Genomic DNA, 17,680 nt, shown 5'->3' with positions numbered 1-17,680 from the left:
CCTCCGCCCACAAAAATTCTTTTTATAAATTGTTATCTATGACCACCTGTGGCCAGTAGTTTTGTATTCTTTAGGTCAGCTCCTTGCAGTGCTTGCTAATCCTCCAGCAGAGACACTCAAGACTCTCTTCCTCATTTCCTTAGGGGGAGATTGTGAGCTCTGAGCCCAGGGGTGGTGAAGACAGTTCTGCATCAGGTACAAAAGATGGGAGAAAGGTGAAGGGGGCACACTGCCGCCTGATGACCACTGTTGGTGGCATGCCCTTTTGCAAAAGAATAAATGCCTTGCTTCAACTCCTTATTTTTTGCCTTGATAATTAATTTTAATTGGACATCATTTACAACAGATAGGACAGAGAGAAACTGAGAAGTGAGGGGAGATACAGAAGCAGAGAGAAAGAAACAGACCTGCTTCACTGTTCATGAACTATTCTCCCTGTAGGTGGGGAGTGGGGGCCTCAAACCTGGGTCCTTGCACAAACATGCATACTTAACTGACTGTGCCACAGCCCAAGTCCTCTATCTTATTATTTTTAAATATTTTTGTCTCTTCCTTGAAGAGACAGAGAAAAATCAATACAGAAGGGGGAGAGACAGACACTTGTAGTACACTGCTTCACTTCTTGGGAAGTTTCCCCACTGTAGGAGCGGACTGGGTCTTGAATCCAGTCCTTGCCCATGGTAAATGAGTGGGCTCTACCAGATGTGCCATTGCCTAGCCCCAACAAATGTCTAATTTTATACTCTGCTTTTCCCTCACTTATTTCAAAATGGCTTCATTTTTCTGTGGCAATGCGGAATGAACTCAGAGCATTACACGTATATGGTATCATGGTTGAACATCCTCCCCTAGCTACTTTTTCATTCCTTTATTTTACTTTGTTTTTTGCCTCCAGGGTTACTGCTGGGGCTCAGTGCCTGCACTATGAATCCACTGCTTCTGTGGCCATTTTTTCGATGTTCTGGATAGAACAGAGAGAAACTGAGAGGGGAGGGGAAGATAGAAAAAGAAAGATAAGGCACCTGCAGACCTGCTTCAGCTCTTGTGAAGCAAACCCCCTGCAGGTAGAGAGCCAGGGATTCTTATACAGTTCTGTCCACTTCGTATTATGTTTGCAAGCCTTTCATTCCTTGATTTTAGAGATCAAAAAGAAAGATAAGACACAGGAGAGAGATCACAAAGCACTGCGTCTCCAACCATAGTCCTTTGGTGTTGTCCATGGCACTAGAGACTTCCGACAGGCAACAAGAAAAGTAAAGACGATGCTTCTGCCAAGAGTCACGTATCTGTGTCCTCACTGCTAGATAGGGTCTTCTCAAATTTAGTCTAGAATGAAGTTTCAGTGCTATGGTCCCTTTCATTCTCTACCTCTTTGTCTCTATCAAATAAGCAAACAAATAAATATCAAAAGTCATGACAGTCTATGTATTTATTATTGGATAGAGACGAGAGAAATTGAGAGGGGGTAGAAGAAATAGAGACATCTGCAGCTCTGCTTCACCACTTGTAAACTTCCCTCATGCAGGTAGGGACCAGAGCCTTGAACCTGGGTCCTTGTGCACTGTAATGTGAGAAATGGAGAGAGGAGGGGAAGACAAAAAGGGAGAGAAAGATACCTGCAGACCTGTTTCACCACTTATGAAGCGACTCCCCTGCAAGTGGGGAGCCAGGGGCTTGAGCTGGGATCCTTACGCTGCCTTGCACTTCATGCCCTGTGTGCTTAACCCACTGCACTACTGCCCAACTCCCGGAAGTATTGGCTCTTAAGTATCAGAATTTCATGGGACCAAGGAGACAGCTCAACATTATAAGACCTGCAAACCTGAGGTCCCAGATTCAAATTACAGCACTGCAGAGCTGAATGGTATTCTGGAATCTTGTTAGTAAATAAAATCTTTTAAAAAATACTAAGACTAGGGAGTCGGGAGATAGCGCAGCAGGTTAAGTTCATGTGGCACAAAGCCCAAGGAGTGGCTTAAGGATCCCAATTCCAGCCCCTGGTTCCCCACCTGCAGAGGAGTTGCTTCACAAGCAGTGAAGCAGGTCTGCAGTTGTCTTTCTCTCCTCTCTATCTCCCTTCCTCTCTCCTACCCAACAACAATAATAACTACAACAGTAAAACAAGGGCAACAAAAGGGGATATTTTTTTAAATATTAAGACTAAAAAAAAAAAAATTAAGACTATGACCAACTATAATGCCACCAAACTAGAGAACCTGGAAGAAATGGAAGAATTCCTACAAACATATACCCTTCTAAAACTGAACCAGGAAGAAGTACAGAACCTAAATGGACCAATCACAGACAAAGAAATCAAAACAGTTATTAAGAACAAGTCCCAACAAGTCAAGCACTGTAGACCAGAGCAGCAACATGGAAAACACAGGCATCAGTTCAGTACAAACTGCTTCTTTGTCCCCCAGTGTCACCAAGGCGCGTGAGCACCCAGTACGGGAAAGCAGCCGGGGGCCCTGCACCATCAGTGACACAGCACACAGAGCTCAAGGGCCAAATTTCAAGCCAAGGCTTTGGCCCCTTTGTGCCCAGTGAAAGACAACAGACTGACACTCAGCATATTCAAACTTGAAGGGCCCAACAACATCCTCACTTTATACAAGAGGACTCTGAAGCCCAGAGAGAGGAAATTAATCTGAGGAATGGAAGGACTCAGGAAGGAGACATAAAAGGTGTTGGCTTTGAAATCACCCGGTCTGGCCTGGACAGCTCCCATGTCTGTCATTCATTCATTCCACAAGCATTGACTGTGTCCCCTCTCAGCACTGGCTCTGTTCTGGGTGAAAGGGATACACCAGCAAACAGAAGTGTTCTTTCCACCTAGTGGTATTTACATTTCTTTCTTTTTTTGCAGAAAAAAAATACCAGTTTTGACAAAGGCTGCAGATGAACAACCAGACAAAGAAATTCATACAGTGAAACCTGGGAGGATCATTTATAGGAGATACATGAATATATAGCATAGAAGCATATGAAAAAATAATGTAATCAGTGGTCTGGGAGGTGGTACAGTGGATAAAGCATTAGATTCTCAAGCGGGAGGTCCTGAGTTCAATCCCTGGCAGCACACATACCAGAGAGATGTCTGTTTCTTCCTCTCTTTCTCTCTGTCCATCATTCTTCATGAATAAATAAATTAATATAATCAGAGGTTATAATTCTGCAGAAGAAAACAGTATATATTTATCTACATAAAAGCAGCTTACAGATGCTATTAACGTCACAGTTAAGGACACTATTCTTGATAATTGTTGCAAGAGTCAAGCAATAAACAAATGTTAAAAAAAAAAAAAAGACCCTTCCCAACAATAAAAGTCCAGGACCAGGAACAGATGGCTTTACCAATAAATTCTACAAAATATTCGGGAAACAGCTAGTACCTATCCTTTTAAAGCTCTTCCAAAAGACTGAAGACACAGAATACTCCCTTTCCACCAAAAGCAAATGAAAAAAGAAAACTAGACTGATTATCTCTGATGATGCTCAAATACTAAACAAGATCCTAGCCAGTCAGATACAGCAGTACATTAAAAATCTTGTTCATCATGACCAAGTGGGATTTATCCCAGGAATAAAAGGCTGGTTCAATACATGTAAGTCAATCAATGTGATTTACCACATCAATAAAAACAAAACCAAAAACCACATGATTATCTCCATAGATGCAGAGAAAGCTTTTGACAAAATACAATATCCATTCATACTCAAAATACTACAACAAATGGGAACAGGTGCCAGACGGTGGCGCACCTGGTTAAGCACACGTTATAGTGCTCAGGGACCCAGGTTCCAGCCCCGTCCCCATCTACAGGGGGAAAGCTTCACTGAGTGGTGAAGCAGGGCTGCAGGTGTCTCTCTGTCTCCCTCTCTATCTCCCCTTCCCTCTCAATTTCTGGCTGTCTCTATCCAATAAATAAAGATAAAAAAACTTTTTAGGGAGCCGGGTTGTAGCGCAGCGGGTTAAGCGCAGGTGGCGCAAAGCACAAGGACCGGCATAAGGATCCCGGTTCGAACCCCGGCTCCCCACCTGCAGGGGAGTCGCTTCACAGGCGGTGAAGCAGGTCTGCAGGTGTCTCTCTTTCTCTCCCCCTCTCTGTCTTCCCCTCCTCTCTCCATTTCTCTCTGTCCTATCCAACAACAACGACAACAACAATAATAACTACAACAATAAAACAACAAGGACAACAAAAGGGAATAAATAAAATTTAAAAATATTAAAAAAAGAAATTAAAAAAAAACTTTTTAATCTTTTTTCCTTTTTAAAAATTTTTTTATATTTATTTATTTTCCCTTTTGTTGCCCTTGTTGTTTTTTATTATTGTTGTTATTGATGACATTGTTGTTGGATAGGACAGAGAGAAATGGAGAGAGGAGGGCAAGACAGAGGGGGAGAGAAAGACAGACATCTGCAGACCTGCTTCCCCACCTGTGAAGTGACTCCCCTGCTGGTGAGCCGGAGCTTGAACCAGGAACCTTAAGCCGGTCCTTGCGTTTCATGCCAAGTGTGCTCAATCCGCTGTGCTACTGCCAGATTCCCAATTAAAAAAAAAATTTTAGGAGTCTGTCCTATCCAACAACAACGACATCAGTAACGACAATAAAAAGATATGGAAAACAAAAGGGAAAATAAAATTTTTTTAAAAATTAAAAAAAAATTTTAATGAGAATAGATGGAAGATTCCTTAAGATAGTGGAATTCATATACAGCAAACCTACAGCTAACATCATACTTAATGGACAGAAGCTGAAAGCAGGGGGTCGGGCAGTAGCGCAGTGGGTTAAGCACACATGGCACAAAGTGCAAGGACCAGGACCAGAATAAGGATCCTAGTTCGAACCCCGGCTCCCCACCTGCTGGGGAGTCGCTTCACAGGTGGTGAAGCAGGTCTGCAAGTATCTTTCTCTCCCCGTCTCTGTCTTCCCCTCCTCTCTCCATCTCTGTCCTACCCAACAACGAACATCAACAACAATAATAATAATAATAAAAGAAGCTGAAAGCATTCTCCTTCAGATTGCAGACTAGACAGGGCTGTCCATTATCTCCATTACTCTTCAACATAGTACTGGAAGTTCTCACCCTAGCAATCAGGCAAGAGAAAGAAATCAAAGAAATACAGATTGGAAGGGAAGAAGTCAAACTCTATTTGCAGATGATATGACAGTATATATAGAAAAACCTAGGGGCCAGGTGGTGGTGCACCTGGTTAAGCGCATATATTACAGTACACAAGGATTCAAGGGTTCAAGCCCCTGATCCCCACTTGCAGGGAGAAAGTTTCATAAGTAGGGCTGCAGGTGTCTTTCTGACTCTCTACCTCTCTATATCCCCTTTCCTCTCTTTTTCTATCCAAAATTAAATGAATAAAAATATTTTAAAAAGAAAAAAGAATGAAAGAAAAACCTAAAGAATTCAGCAGAAAGCTGGTTCAATCCCCTACACCACCATATGCCAGAGCTGATCAGTTTCCTGGTTTAAAAAGAGTTGGGCAGTAGCAACGGGCTAATAAGTAATAAGCACACGTGGCATGATGCACAAGGACTACCTTAAGGATCCCAGTTTGGGAGGCGGGTGGTAGCGCAGCAGATTAAGTACACATGGCACGAAGCGCAAGGACGGGAAGAAGGATCCCAGTTCGAGCCCCCAGCTCCCCACCTACAGGGGAGTCTCACAGGAGGTGAAGCAGGTCTGCAGGTGTCTGTCTTTCTCTCCCCGTCTTCCCCTCCTCTCTCCATTGCTCTCTGTCCTAACAACGACATCAATAACAACAATAAATACAACAATGAAAAACAACAAGGTCAACAAAAGGGAAAATAAATTAAAAATATATATTTAAAAAAACAAGGATCCCAGTTTAAGCCCCTGGCTCCCGACCTGCAGGGGAGTCGCTTCACAGGCAGTGAAGCAGGTCTGCAGGTGTCTATCTTTCTCTCTCCCTGTCTTCCTCTCCTATTTCTCTCTGTCCTATCTAACAATGATGACAACAATAATAACTACAACAATAAAAAACAACAAGGGCAACAAAAGGGAAAATATAATAAAAATTTAAAAAAAAAACAACTTGAGATGTGAATGTAAGCCATACAACATTAGCAGACTACCTTCCCCCAAGGTAGCCAACAGCTGGCAGGAGCTTAGTGATCTGTGAATATTATTAAGTTCCACAAGTGGTGAAACAGTGCTGCAAGTGTCTTTCTTCCTTTCTATCTCCATCCATGTTCCCTCTCACTTTTTTTTACAGTTTGTTTTTAAATTTTATTTACTTACTGTTTTTAAACTTTATTTATTTATTGGATAGAGGCAGTCAGAAATCGAGATGGAAGGGGGTGATGGAGAGATACAGAGAGACAACTGCAACACTGCTTCACCGATCGCCTTCACGGCGTGCAAAGCTTTCCCCCGCAGGTGGGGACTGAGGGCTTGAAACCAAGTCCTTGTGTACTGTAGCATGTGCACTCAACCATGTGAGCCACCACCTGGCTCCTTTATTTTTTTAACTTCATTGTATTTGATAGAACAGAGAGAAATTTAGAGGGAAAAAAAGAGATAGGGAGGAGTGAGCTAGAGAGACACTTGCAGACCTGCTTTACTGTTTGTGAAACTTTCCCCCTGTAAGTGGGGACCAGGGGCTTGAACCTAGGTGTTACAGACTGTGTGCACTTAACCAGGTATGCCCCAAGAAGAAAAAGGGGGAGGGGGAAAGGCTACCAAAAACAGTGGATTCATTGTACAGGCACTGAGCCCCAGCAATAACCCTGGTGGCAATAAAAATCTCTTAAAAATCAAATTAAATCGGGAGTCGGGCAGTAATGCAGTGGGTTAAGCGCATGTGGCGCAAAGCATAAGGTCCGGTGTAAGGATCCCGGTTCGAGCCCCCGGCTCCCCACCTGCAGGGGAGGGGATCACTTCACAAGAGATGAAGCAGGTCTGCAGGTGTCTATCCTTCTCTCCCCCTCCCTCCATTTCTCTGTCCTATCCAAAAAAAAAAAAAAAAAATCAAATTAAATAAATCTCCCCCATCTTTCATCTTTTACAAAAAAAAGTGTATATAATTTATGTTAAAAACTCAAAAGGGGCCAGGAGATGAGTACACATTACTATGTACAAGATTCCTACCTACAGGGTAGGAAGATTCACAAACAGTGGAGTAGCACAGAAGTAGAGGGGTGTGTGTGTGTGTGTGTGTGTGTATGAAGTTATGACTTTTAAAAAATTTTATTTATTATTTATTCTCTTTTGTTGCCATTGTTGTTTTATTGTTGTAGTTGTTATTGTTATTGATGTGGTAGTTGTTGGATAGGACAGAGAAATGGAGAGAGGTGGGGAAGACAGAGAGGGGGAGAGAAAGACACCTGCAGATCTGCTTCACCACTTGTAAATCCACTCCCCTACAGGTGGGGAGCTGGGAGCTTGAACTGGGATCCTTGAGCCGGTCCTTGCACTTTGCACCACATGCGCTTAACCTGCTGTGCTACTGCCCGACTCCCAGTTATGACCTTTTTTGCCACCAAGGTTATCACTAGAGCTCTGTGCCTACAGTACCCATTCACCACTCCCAATGACCATTTTTTCTATTTTATTGGATAGGACAAAAAGAAATCGAGAGGAGTGAGGGAGATAGGTAGAGAGAGATAAAGACACCTGCAGACCTGCTTTACTGCTCGTGAAAGGAGCAGGGGCTCGACTGAGGTCCTAGTGCATAGTACTCTGTGTGTGCTCAACCAGGTGTGCCACCACCTTGGTCCCTTTTTCTGTCTTTCCCAACAGCTCAATAAATAGATGTAGACACAGAGAAAGAATTCATATGTGTGAGTTCTTTAGTCCATGGTTTCACGTGCTAGTGATACTATGGTTCTCCCTAGCCCAACACCACCACATTAATAAATTAATAAAACTTAAGAAAAAACCCTCAAAGTGGTCCAGGAAGTGAAGCAGTAGATAAAACATTGGACTTTCAAGCATGAGGTCCTGAGTTCAATCCCCAGCAGCACATGTACCAGAGTGATGTCTGGTTCTTTCTCTCTCCTCCTTTCTCATTAAAAAATAAATAAAATCTTAAAAAAAAAAAAAAAAACTTCAAAGACAGAGCTGGGAGACACTGTAGTATTATGCAAAAGACTGTCATACGTGAAGCATTAACCAGAGCTGAGCAATGCACTGGTTATAACAAAGAAAGGCAAATTTACTAATCCTTATATTTAAGTTAAGGTCTTGCACACAATAAACATTTAATTTGTTTACCAAGTAACTACAGCAATTAGTTATCACTTAGTGCAACATTAAAATGTGTTAAACATCATACTTTATATCCATTATCTCATTTAATCCCTCTAGTGATTTATCAAGCAGGTATTTTAAGCCCTATTCTTGAGATGAGGAAAGTGAGGCTCTATAGATTTAAGTAACAAGTTGAAGAATGAATATATGTGATCCAGGAGGTGGCACAGTGGATACAGCATTGGACTCTCAAGCATGAGGTCCCGAAATTGATCCCTGACAGCACATATCAGAGTGAGGTCTGGTTCTTTCTCTCCCCCTACCTTTTTAATTAATAAATAAAATCTTAAAAAGTTAAAAAGAACTGTGGTCCGAGAGGTGGCAGTGTTTGATAAAACATTGGACTTTCCAGTGTGAGGTCTTGAGTTCAATCCCCGGCAGCACATGTGCCAGTGATGTGTGGTGTTCTCCCTCTCTCCTCCCATCATTCTTCATGAATAAACAAAAACTTTAAAATAAGTAAATAAAAAGAACTAATTAGGGAGTCCAGTGGTAGTGCCAGTGGGTTAAGCGCACATGGCCCAAAGCATAAATACCAGTGTAAGGATCCCGGTACAAGTCCCCGGCTCCCTACCTGCAGGGGAGTCACTTCACAGACAGTGAAGCAGGTCTGCAGGTGTCTATCTTTCTCTCTCCCTCTCTGTCTTCCCCTCCTCTCTCCATTTCTCTCTGTCCTATCTAACAATGATAACATCAATAACAACAACAATAATATCTACAACAATAAAACAAGAGGGCAACAAAAGGGAGTAAGTAACAGCTACAAGAAAGAATATGGAAGGAGCAGCTAGGAGATGGCACACCAGGTAGAGCATATACTTTATATTCACAGACTTAGTCTCCCAGGGGTGGGCAGTGGCACCCAGGGTTAAATGCACACAGCACAAAGTACAAGGACTGCCTCAAGGATCGGTGTTCGAGCCCTCACCTCCCCATATTAGGGGGGTCACTTCACAAACAGTGAAAAAGGTCTGCAGGTGTTTATCTTTCTCCCTCTGTTTCCCCTCCTCAATTTCTCTGTCCTATCCTATAAAAAAATTAATTAATTAATTAAAAAGGAAAAAATGGCTGCCAGGAGTAGGGCGGTAGCGCAAAGCACAAGGACCTGAGTAAGCAGGTCTGCAGGTGTCTATCTTTCTCCTCCTCTGTCTTCCCCATCTCTCTCCATTTCTCTTTGTTCTTTCCAACAACCATGACATCAATAACAATAAAACAAGGGCAAAAAAAAGGGAATACATAAAAAAAATTAAAAATTATAGGGAGTTGGGCGGTAGCACAGTGGGTATAAGCGCATGTGGCGCAAAGCACAAAGACGGGGTAAAGGTCCTGAATCGAGCCCTCAGCTAGCCACCTGCAGGGGAGTCACTTCACAGACAGTGAAACAGGTCTGCAGGTGTCTATCTTTCTCTCTCCCTCTGTCTTCCCCTCCTCTCTCCATTCCTCTCTGTCTTATCCAACAATGATGACATCAACAATAACTAAATAACAATAAAAACAAGGGCAACAAAAAAGGAAATTTTTTTTAATTATAAAAAATATTTTATTTATTTTGGATAGACAGAATTTGAGAGGGAGGGTAAAAAGTGAGAGGGAAGAGAGAGACATCTAGAATACTGCTTCACTACTCAAAGCTTCCCCACTCTCTTGCAGGTAAGGGCTGGAGGCTTGAACACAGGTCTTTTTGTATTGTAACTTGTGCACTTAACCAGGTGTGCTACCATCCAGCACCCCCAGCAGAGATATTTCATGAATGGTTGAACAGTACTGTAGGTGTTTCCCCTGTCTCTCTCCCTTACGTTGGGGGCCGGGCAGTAGCGCAGCGGGTTAAGCGCACATAGTGCAACACGCAAGGACCCCCGTAAGGATCCCAGCTCGAGCCCCTGGCCCCCCACCTACAGGGGGTTGCTTCACAGGTGACAAAGCAAATCTGCAGGTGTCTATCTTCTGTCTTCCCCTCCTCCATTTCCTCTATCTTCACCTCCTCCATTTCTCTCTGTCCTATCCTACAACAAAAGCAATGACAACAATAATAACGACGGCAACAAAATGGGGAGAAATGATCTCCAGGAGCAGTGGAGTTGTAGTGCAGGAACTAAGCCCCAGCAATAACCCTGGAAGAAATAATTTGTTTAAATAAAAAGGGGGGAGGGGCAGGCGGTAGCATAGCCGATTAAACACACATGGCACAAAGCGGCCAAGGACCCCTGCAAGGATCTGGGTTGGAGACCCCAACTCCCCACCTGCAGGGGGGGTCGCTTCATAGGCGGTGAGGCAGGTCTGCAGCGGTCTTTCTCTCCCTGTATTCCCCATCTCTCGATTTCTCTGTCCTATTCAGCAACAACAATAAAAATAACAACAAGGGCAACAAAAATAGAAATGGCCTCCAGAAACAGTGGATTCATAGTGCAGGCATTAAGCCTCAGCAATAATCCTGGAGGGGAAAAAAAAGAAAAGAAAAGAAAAATAAGGTTCAATCCCCTGCACCACCATAAAGCAGAGCTGAACAGTGCTCTGGTAAAAAAAAAAAAAAAAAGAAAGAAAGAAAGGAAGGAAGGAAGGAAGGAAGGAAGGAAGGAAGGAAGGAAGAAAAAAGAAAAATTAAAAAATAAACTAGTGGGAGTCGGGCTGTAGCGCAGCGGGTTAAGCGCAGGTGGCGCAAAGCACAAGGACCGGCATAAGGATCCCGGTTCGAACCCCTGCTCTCTACCTGCAGGGGAGTCGCTTCACAGGCGGTGAAGCAGGTCTGCAGGTGTCTATCTTTCTCTCCTCCTCTCTGTCTTCCCCTCCTCTCTCCATTTCTCTCTGTCCTATCCAACAACAACAACAACAATAATAACTACAACAATAAAACAACAAGGGCAACAAAAGGGAATAAATAAATAAAATAAATATTAAAAAAATAATAAACTAGTACTAGCTTCTTTCCTTTGAGATACCACTATCTCTAAAAATGAAAGACAACAAAAGTTTGCAATTTTTAAGATTTTATTTTAGTTTGTAAGAGATATAAAGTTCCACACAAGAGAGGTTTCAGGGCTAAAGTAGATAGCATAATGGTTATGCAGAAAAACTCACATTCCTAAGGCTCCAAAGTCCAGGGATCAAATTCCCAAAACCTCAAACCACCATAAGCCAGAGCTAACTAGTGTTCAGGTTAAAAAAAAAGGGGGGGGGGGGCAGGTGGTGGCACACCTGGTTAAACACATACATTACTGTGCAAAAGGACCCAGGTTCAAGCCCCTGGTCCCCACCTGCAGAGGGAAAGCTTCACAAGTGGTAAAGCAGGGCTGCAGGTGTCTGTCTCTTTCCTCTCTACCCCTTCCCTCTCAATTTCTCTGTCTCTATCCAATAATAAAAACAGGGGAAAGAATTTTTTTTTAAAAAGTTGGGGGTCGGGCAGTGGCATGCCAGGTTACAGGTTAAGTACACATAGTACAAAGAACAAGGACCCACACAAGGATCCCAGTTTGAGCCCTTGGCTGCCCACCTGCAGGGAGAAAATTTCACAAGGTCTACAGGTGCCTATCTTCGTGCCATGTGTGTTTAACGCGATGCACTGCCACCTGGCCCCCTCTTCTTCTTCTTTTTTGGCACATTACCTTTATTTATTAGATAGAGACAGCTAAAAATCAAGAGCAGGCTGATAGGGAGAGGAAAAGAGACACCTACAGCCCTGCTTCACCACTTGCAAAGCCTTCCCCCTGCAGGTGGGCACCAGGGGCTTGAACCTAGGTCCTTGAGTACTATAACATGTACGGGTCAACTAGTTGAGCCACCACGCAGCCCCCTTTTTTTTTAATTTACTTTTATTTTAATGAGAGTGAAACAGAGACAGCTCTGGCTTATGCTGGGGCTGAGGATTGAACCTGGGACCTCTAGGTCTCAGGTGTGTCTTTGCATAACCATTATGCTGTGTTCCCAGCCCCTCTCTCCCACTTTCTAAAGATGAAAAAAGAAAAAACTCAAAGGAAAATGGATTCATTATAGATAAATGTGCTATGTGATGTGCTATGATTTCTTTTCCAAAAGAGTTTATTTTTTAATTTAAAAAAGATGTACACGGCTCCCCACCTGCAGGGGAGTCTCTTCACAGGTGGTGAAGCAGGTCTGCAGGTGTCTTTCTCTCCCCTTCTCTATCTTTCCCATCTCTCTCCATTTCTCTCTGTCCAATCTAAAAAACGATGACATCAATAACAACAACAATAAAAAACAAGGGCAACAAAAGGGAAGATAAATAAATATAAAAAAAATGTACAGAACCGGGTGGGGGGTATAGCATAATGGTTATACAAAGAGACTTTCATGCCTGAGGCTCTCAAGTCCCAGGTTCAATTCCCCACACCACCATAAGCCAGAGCTGAGCAGTGCTCTGGTAAAAAAAAAAAAAAAAATGTACAGGGTGGGGGTAGATAGCATAATTGTTCTGCAAAGAGACTCTCATGCCTGAGGCACTGAAGTCCTAGGTTCAATCTCCTGCACAACCATAAGCCAGAGCTGAGCAGTGCTCTGGTAAAAAAAAAATAAAAATAAAAAAGATGTATTTAGGGAGTCAGGTGGTAGTGCAGTGGTGTGAAACACAAGGAAGGACTGGCTTAAGAATCCACATTCCAGCCCCCCCCCACCAGCAGGGGAGTGGCTTCACAGGCAGGTCTGCAGGTGTCTTTCTCTCCCCCTGTCTTCCCCTGCTCTCTCCATTTCTCTGTCCTAACTAACAACGATGACATCAATAACAATAATAACTACAAGGGCAACAAAAGGGAAAATAAATCTATATATTTTTAATAAAGATGCATTTATTAATGGTTTAGGAGTGCAGTAGATAAGGTGTTGGGACTCTCAAGCATGAGGCCCCAAGTTTGAATCTCGGCGTCACATGTGCCAGCTCTCAGGTTTGCGTCCAAGGCTTTATCCAATGTGCTACTCTGCTGCCACTAGATACTTCCTTTTTTTAAATTTGTCTTCATTTATTTATTGGATAGAGATAACCAGAAATTCCACAGGGAAGGAGGAGATAGAGGAGAGAGACAAGGTAGATAATGGGTTATGCAAAGAGACTCTCATGCCAGAGGTTCAATCCCAGGTACTACCATAAACTAGAGCTGTTCAGTGTTCAGTGCTCAGGTTATAAAAAAAAAAAAAAAAAAAGCTCAAGGACCAGCATAAGAATCCTGGCTCCCCACCTGTAAGGGCATTGCTTCACAAGGCGTGAAGCAAGTCTGCAGGGTCTGTCTTTCTCTCCTCCTCTCTGTCTTCCCCTCCAAGCTCCATTTCTCTTTATCCTAGCCTACAACAATGATATCAATAACAACAACTACAACAATAAAACAACAAGGGCAATAAAAGGAAATAAATATTTAAAAAGAGAGTGACACCTAGCTACCTACAACACTGATTCACCACTCGCAAAGCTGCAGGTGGGGACCAGGAAGCTAGAACGTGGGTCCTTGTGCACTGTAATTGAGTGTGCTCAACGAGGTGTACCAAAGCCCCTATATACTTTCCATATGCATTATTGCATGTGACATTTAAGATACTTCTATAGATGAGTTAGGTAATGACAGGGTTTGGTTATAACACCAGGTCTGGCTCTAAAATCACTGCCTCGTAGCTCAAGGGAATTCTGTCTTCTCAAAATCAAGGATCTTACACTCAATCCCACAATTTCATCACCCCCCACCCCGTGGTTAAGGGTAGCAATTCAATTTGGAGTTTTGCGTTCAGACGAAGGATTTCAAAGCAGGTCCACCAGCAAAAAAGCAAAACATACAAACACCTTTACAACTCCACCTGGGGTTAAAAGCATCCCTCCCCCCTTTGTCCAGCCCAACCACAGAGGGCCAAGCCTTAGAGAACAACCGCTATGAACTAAGGTTTAGGAGTGATCGCCGAGGTTTAGCCACTAACTGTGTGACCTTGGGTAAGTTACTTTACTGCTTATCTGCAAATCAGGGATAACAGCAGAGTCGAGTTCACTAAGTTGTGCCTATTAAAACCAGACACGTAACACCAGCGGAACAAGGCTTGCACCTAAGAGTTCAGCAAAGTCTTCATCATTGGGAAGGAAATGCCGCTGAGGGTTCTGGCCCTGTCCTGACACCTCGCCATCTAACTCTGAGCACAGCCTTGCCAGCTGGGTCCCTTCGGAGAGAGAAAGCAACAGGTCGCTTCTCTTCTGCGAGCCAGGGTCGGGCCCAGTCCCCTCAAGTCCCTGACCTGTGTTTGGCCACGAGGTCTGGGTTTTTCTCTCATTACGACGGACGTCACCCCGAGTCGGACCGGCCCGTTCCATTTCCGCCTCGGCTGGGGAAGTTGTCCGGGCCACAGCGGCCCAGGCTGCCCCCGGACACCGGCCTGGAAGGCTCGACCGACGTCGCCCCTCGGCAGCAGCCTCAACCCGCGACGTAGGCGGGATTCCCGAGCCCCCGGGAGCCGCCGCCTGCGGCGGAGGCGACGCGGCGGTCAGGCGCGCCGGGAAGGGGCTTCCTCCGCGCCACCGGGCCTCCGCCCCCACCCGGCCCTCAGCCCCGCGGCGGCCCCTGCTCGCCCCAGCAGCGCGCGGGCTCCGGCCCGGGCCACCACGTGGGGCTCCGGCCTGCCAGGGCGGCCCCGGAACCCGCTCCCGCACGGGCTGCTAGGTCGGCCCCAACCTGGTCTGAGGGGGCACCCCCGGCCTGGCTTCTCCCCTCCACCCTATTTGAAGGGTCCGCAGATAGCTTGGGCAGACCGAAGACAGACTCTCGCCGGGGCCCCAGCCCCCACACTGCCTCAGTTCCTGCCCCCAGTTGCCTGGCTTCCTTACCCATAGCGGCTCCACTGGCTTTTACTTGGCGACGGCGGCAGCAGCAGCGGCGGCTACTGGAGCAGCTTCAGCAGACAATATGGCGGACCTTCAGGACGGCAGGCCGAAACGGACAAACTTTCAACCCCGTAGGAGGGAAAAACGCGTTCTCAAACTCGCTGCCTAGTTTACATAGAGGATTCCACTTAAAGAGACCGCCCTATTCAAGGTGGAAAATAGGGATGAAATTTTCAGTGGTGAAGCTAGATGCAGGTGTCTTTTTCTCTATGTATCCACTCCCTTCTCAGATTCTTTATTCCAAAACAGCAATAATTAAATGCATAAGGGCGGGGTAGATAATATAATGCTTATGCAAAGAGACTCCCATGCCTGTGGCTCCAAAAGCCACAGGTTCAATCCCCCGCACCACCATAAACCTAATCAGTGCTCTGGTAAAAAAAACTAATAATAATAATAAAATAGGGCTGGGGAGATAGCATAATGATTAAGCAAAAAAGCCATTCATGCCTGAGGCACCAAGGTTTCAAGGTTCAATCATCAGCCAGAGCTGAGCAGTGCTCTGGTAAAAGAAAAAATAAAATAAAATAAAATAAAAGCTTATGTTTAAAAAAAAAAAAAAGACTCCAGGTCAGGTGGTGGCGCAGCTGGGAGAGTGCACATGTTACAATGCTCAAAAACCCAGGTTCAAGCCCTGGGTCCCCACCTACAAGGGGAAAGTTTTCTAAGTGGTGAAGAAATGCTGTAGGATGTCTCTTTCTTCCTACCCCTTCCCTCTCAATTTCTGACTTTATAAGCAATAAATAAATAAAGATAATTTAAAAAATTAAACAAACAGAAAAAAAAAAAAGGTTCTAAAGCCTCAGGCACAAAACATACCTGGTTCAATATCCCACACCACCATAAGCCAGAGCTGAGCAAAATTCTGGTTAAAAAAAAAAAAGGGGGGGGGGGGAGTCGGGCAGTAGCGCAGTGGGTTAAGCGCATGTGGCGCAAGGACCGGCATAAGGATCCCAGTTCTAGCCCCCGGCTCCCCACCTGCAGAGGAGTCAGTTCACAGGCGGTGAAGCAGGTCTGCAGGTGTCTACCTTTCTCCCCCTTTCTGTCTCCCCACCCCCATTTCTCTCTATCCTATCCAACAACAACGACCTCAACAACTACAACAAAAATCACAACAATAACAAAAGTAAATAAATAAATATTAAAAAAAAAAAAGATGAAACTGCAAAAAAAAAAAAGACCTGGGGGCTAGTCGGTAGCACAGCGGGTTAAGCGCAAGAGGCATGAAACTCAATAACCAACTTAAGGATCCTGTTTGAGCCTCGGGCTCCCCACCTGCAGGGGAGTCACTTCACAAGCAGTGAAGCAGGTCTGCAGGTGTCTTTCTCTCCCCCTCTCTGTCTCCCCTCCTCTATAAATTTCTTTTTGTCCTATCCAACAACATCAATAACCAAAACAAAAATAAAAACAAGGGCAACAAAAGGGAAAATATATTAAAAAAAAAAAAAGGGCAAAAAAAGATTGAAAAAAAAAAGCCTCCAGGATCAGTGGGCTCGTGGTGCAGGCACCCAGCCCCAGCAATAAACCTGGAGGCAAAAAAATTAAAAATTAAAATAAAGAGTTTGGTTGGTAGCGCAGCGGCTTAAGCCCACCTGGTGCACAAGGACTAGAGTAAGGATCCGGTTTAGCCCCCAGGTCCCCACCTGCATGGAAGTCACTTCACAGGTGGTGAAGCCAGTCTGCAGGTGTCTATCTTTCTCTCCCCCTCTCTGTCTTCCCCTCCTATCTCCATTTCTCTCTGTCCTAACAACAACATCAATAACAACAACAATAACCACAACAATAAAACAACCAGGGCAACAAAAGGGAATGAATAAATAAATAAATATTTTAAAAACTTAAAAATAAAATAAAAAGCGGGCCTGTCCAGATAGCTTACTTGAGAGAGGGTGATATGGGGATCTTTCCACATCCCATCTTCCTCTCCCTCTGTCTTTCTATTTGAAAAGAACAGCCAGTAGCTGTAAAGCCCAGAGGATGACCAAAAAAAAAAAAAAAAGAATAAATAAATAAAAATTGTTCCTATGAGTGCTCAACTTTTTTACTTCTTCTTTTTTTTTTTAACCAGAGCACTTTTCAGCTCTGGCTTTTGGTGGTACCGGGGATTGAAAAAGGACCGACCAAAGGATACCGGTTCGAGCCCCCAGTTCCCCACCTGCAGGGGAGTAGCTTCACAGGCAGTGAAGTAGGTTTGCAGGTGTCTGTCTTTCTCTCCACCTCTCTGTCTTCCCCTCCTCTCTCCGTTTCTCTCTGTCCTATTCAACGACATCAATAAGAAAAATAACAACAACAATAAAAAAAAACAAGGGCAACAAAAGGGAAAATAAATTAAAAAAAAATTTTTTTTAAACCAACTTCTTCCCTATATATGGGGATCAGAGGCTTCACCCCAGGTTCTTGAGGATTGTAATGTGTGAGCTCAACCAGGTGTGCCACCACCAGCCCCTTTTAATTACCTTTTTTTATTTATTCATTTATTTATTTTTTCTCCAACGTTATTGCTGAGGCTCAGTGCCTGCACCATAAATCCACTG

At 44.2% G+C, this 17,680-nt stretch overlaps 1 protein-coding gene across 2 annotated transcripts in view; it reads right to left on the bottom strand.

The window, feature by feature from the left end:
- The window catches only part of KPNA6 (karyopherin subunit alpha 6), a 65,893-nt gene extending 50,697 nt beyond the window's left edge, over positions 1-15,196 (bottom strand). Inside the window, exon 1 of one of the 2 annotated variants that reach the window (XM_007538497.3) lies at positions 15,090-15,196. In XM_007538497.3, the coding sequence (XP_007538559.1) occupies positions 15,090-15,093 (4 nt within the window). In that variant the 5' untranslated portion in view covers positions 15,094-15,196. Of the gene's footprint in view, positions 1-14,503; positions 14,525-15,089 lie in introns of those variants that run through there. The other variant, XM_060205764.1, reaches the window with a different exon arrangement.
- Between the last annotated feature and the right edge of the window lie 2,484 nt (positions 15,197-17,680).

This window comes from Erinaceus europaeus, chromosome 13 (assembly GCF_950295315.1).
Source record: "Erinaceus europaeus chromosome 13, mEriEur2.1, whole genome shotgun sequence".
NCBI classification, from domain to species: domain Eukaryota; kingdom Metazoa; phylum Chordata; class Mammalia; order Eulipotyphla; family Erinaceidae; genus Erinaceus; species Erinaceus europaeus.
Note: the sequence above shows the minus strand (reverse complement) of the source record. Positions and strands in the feature narration are given on the sequence as shown.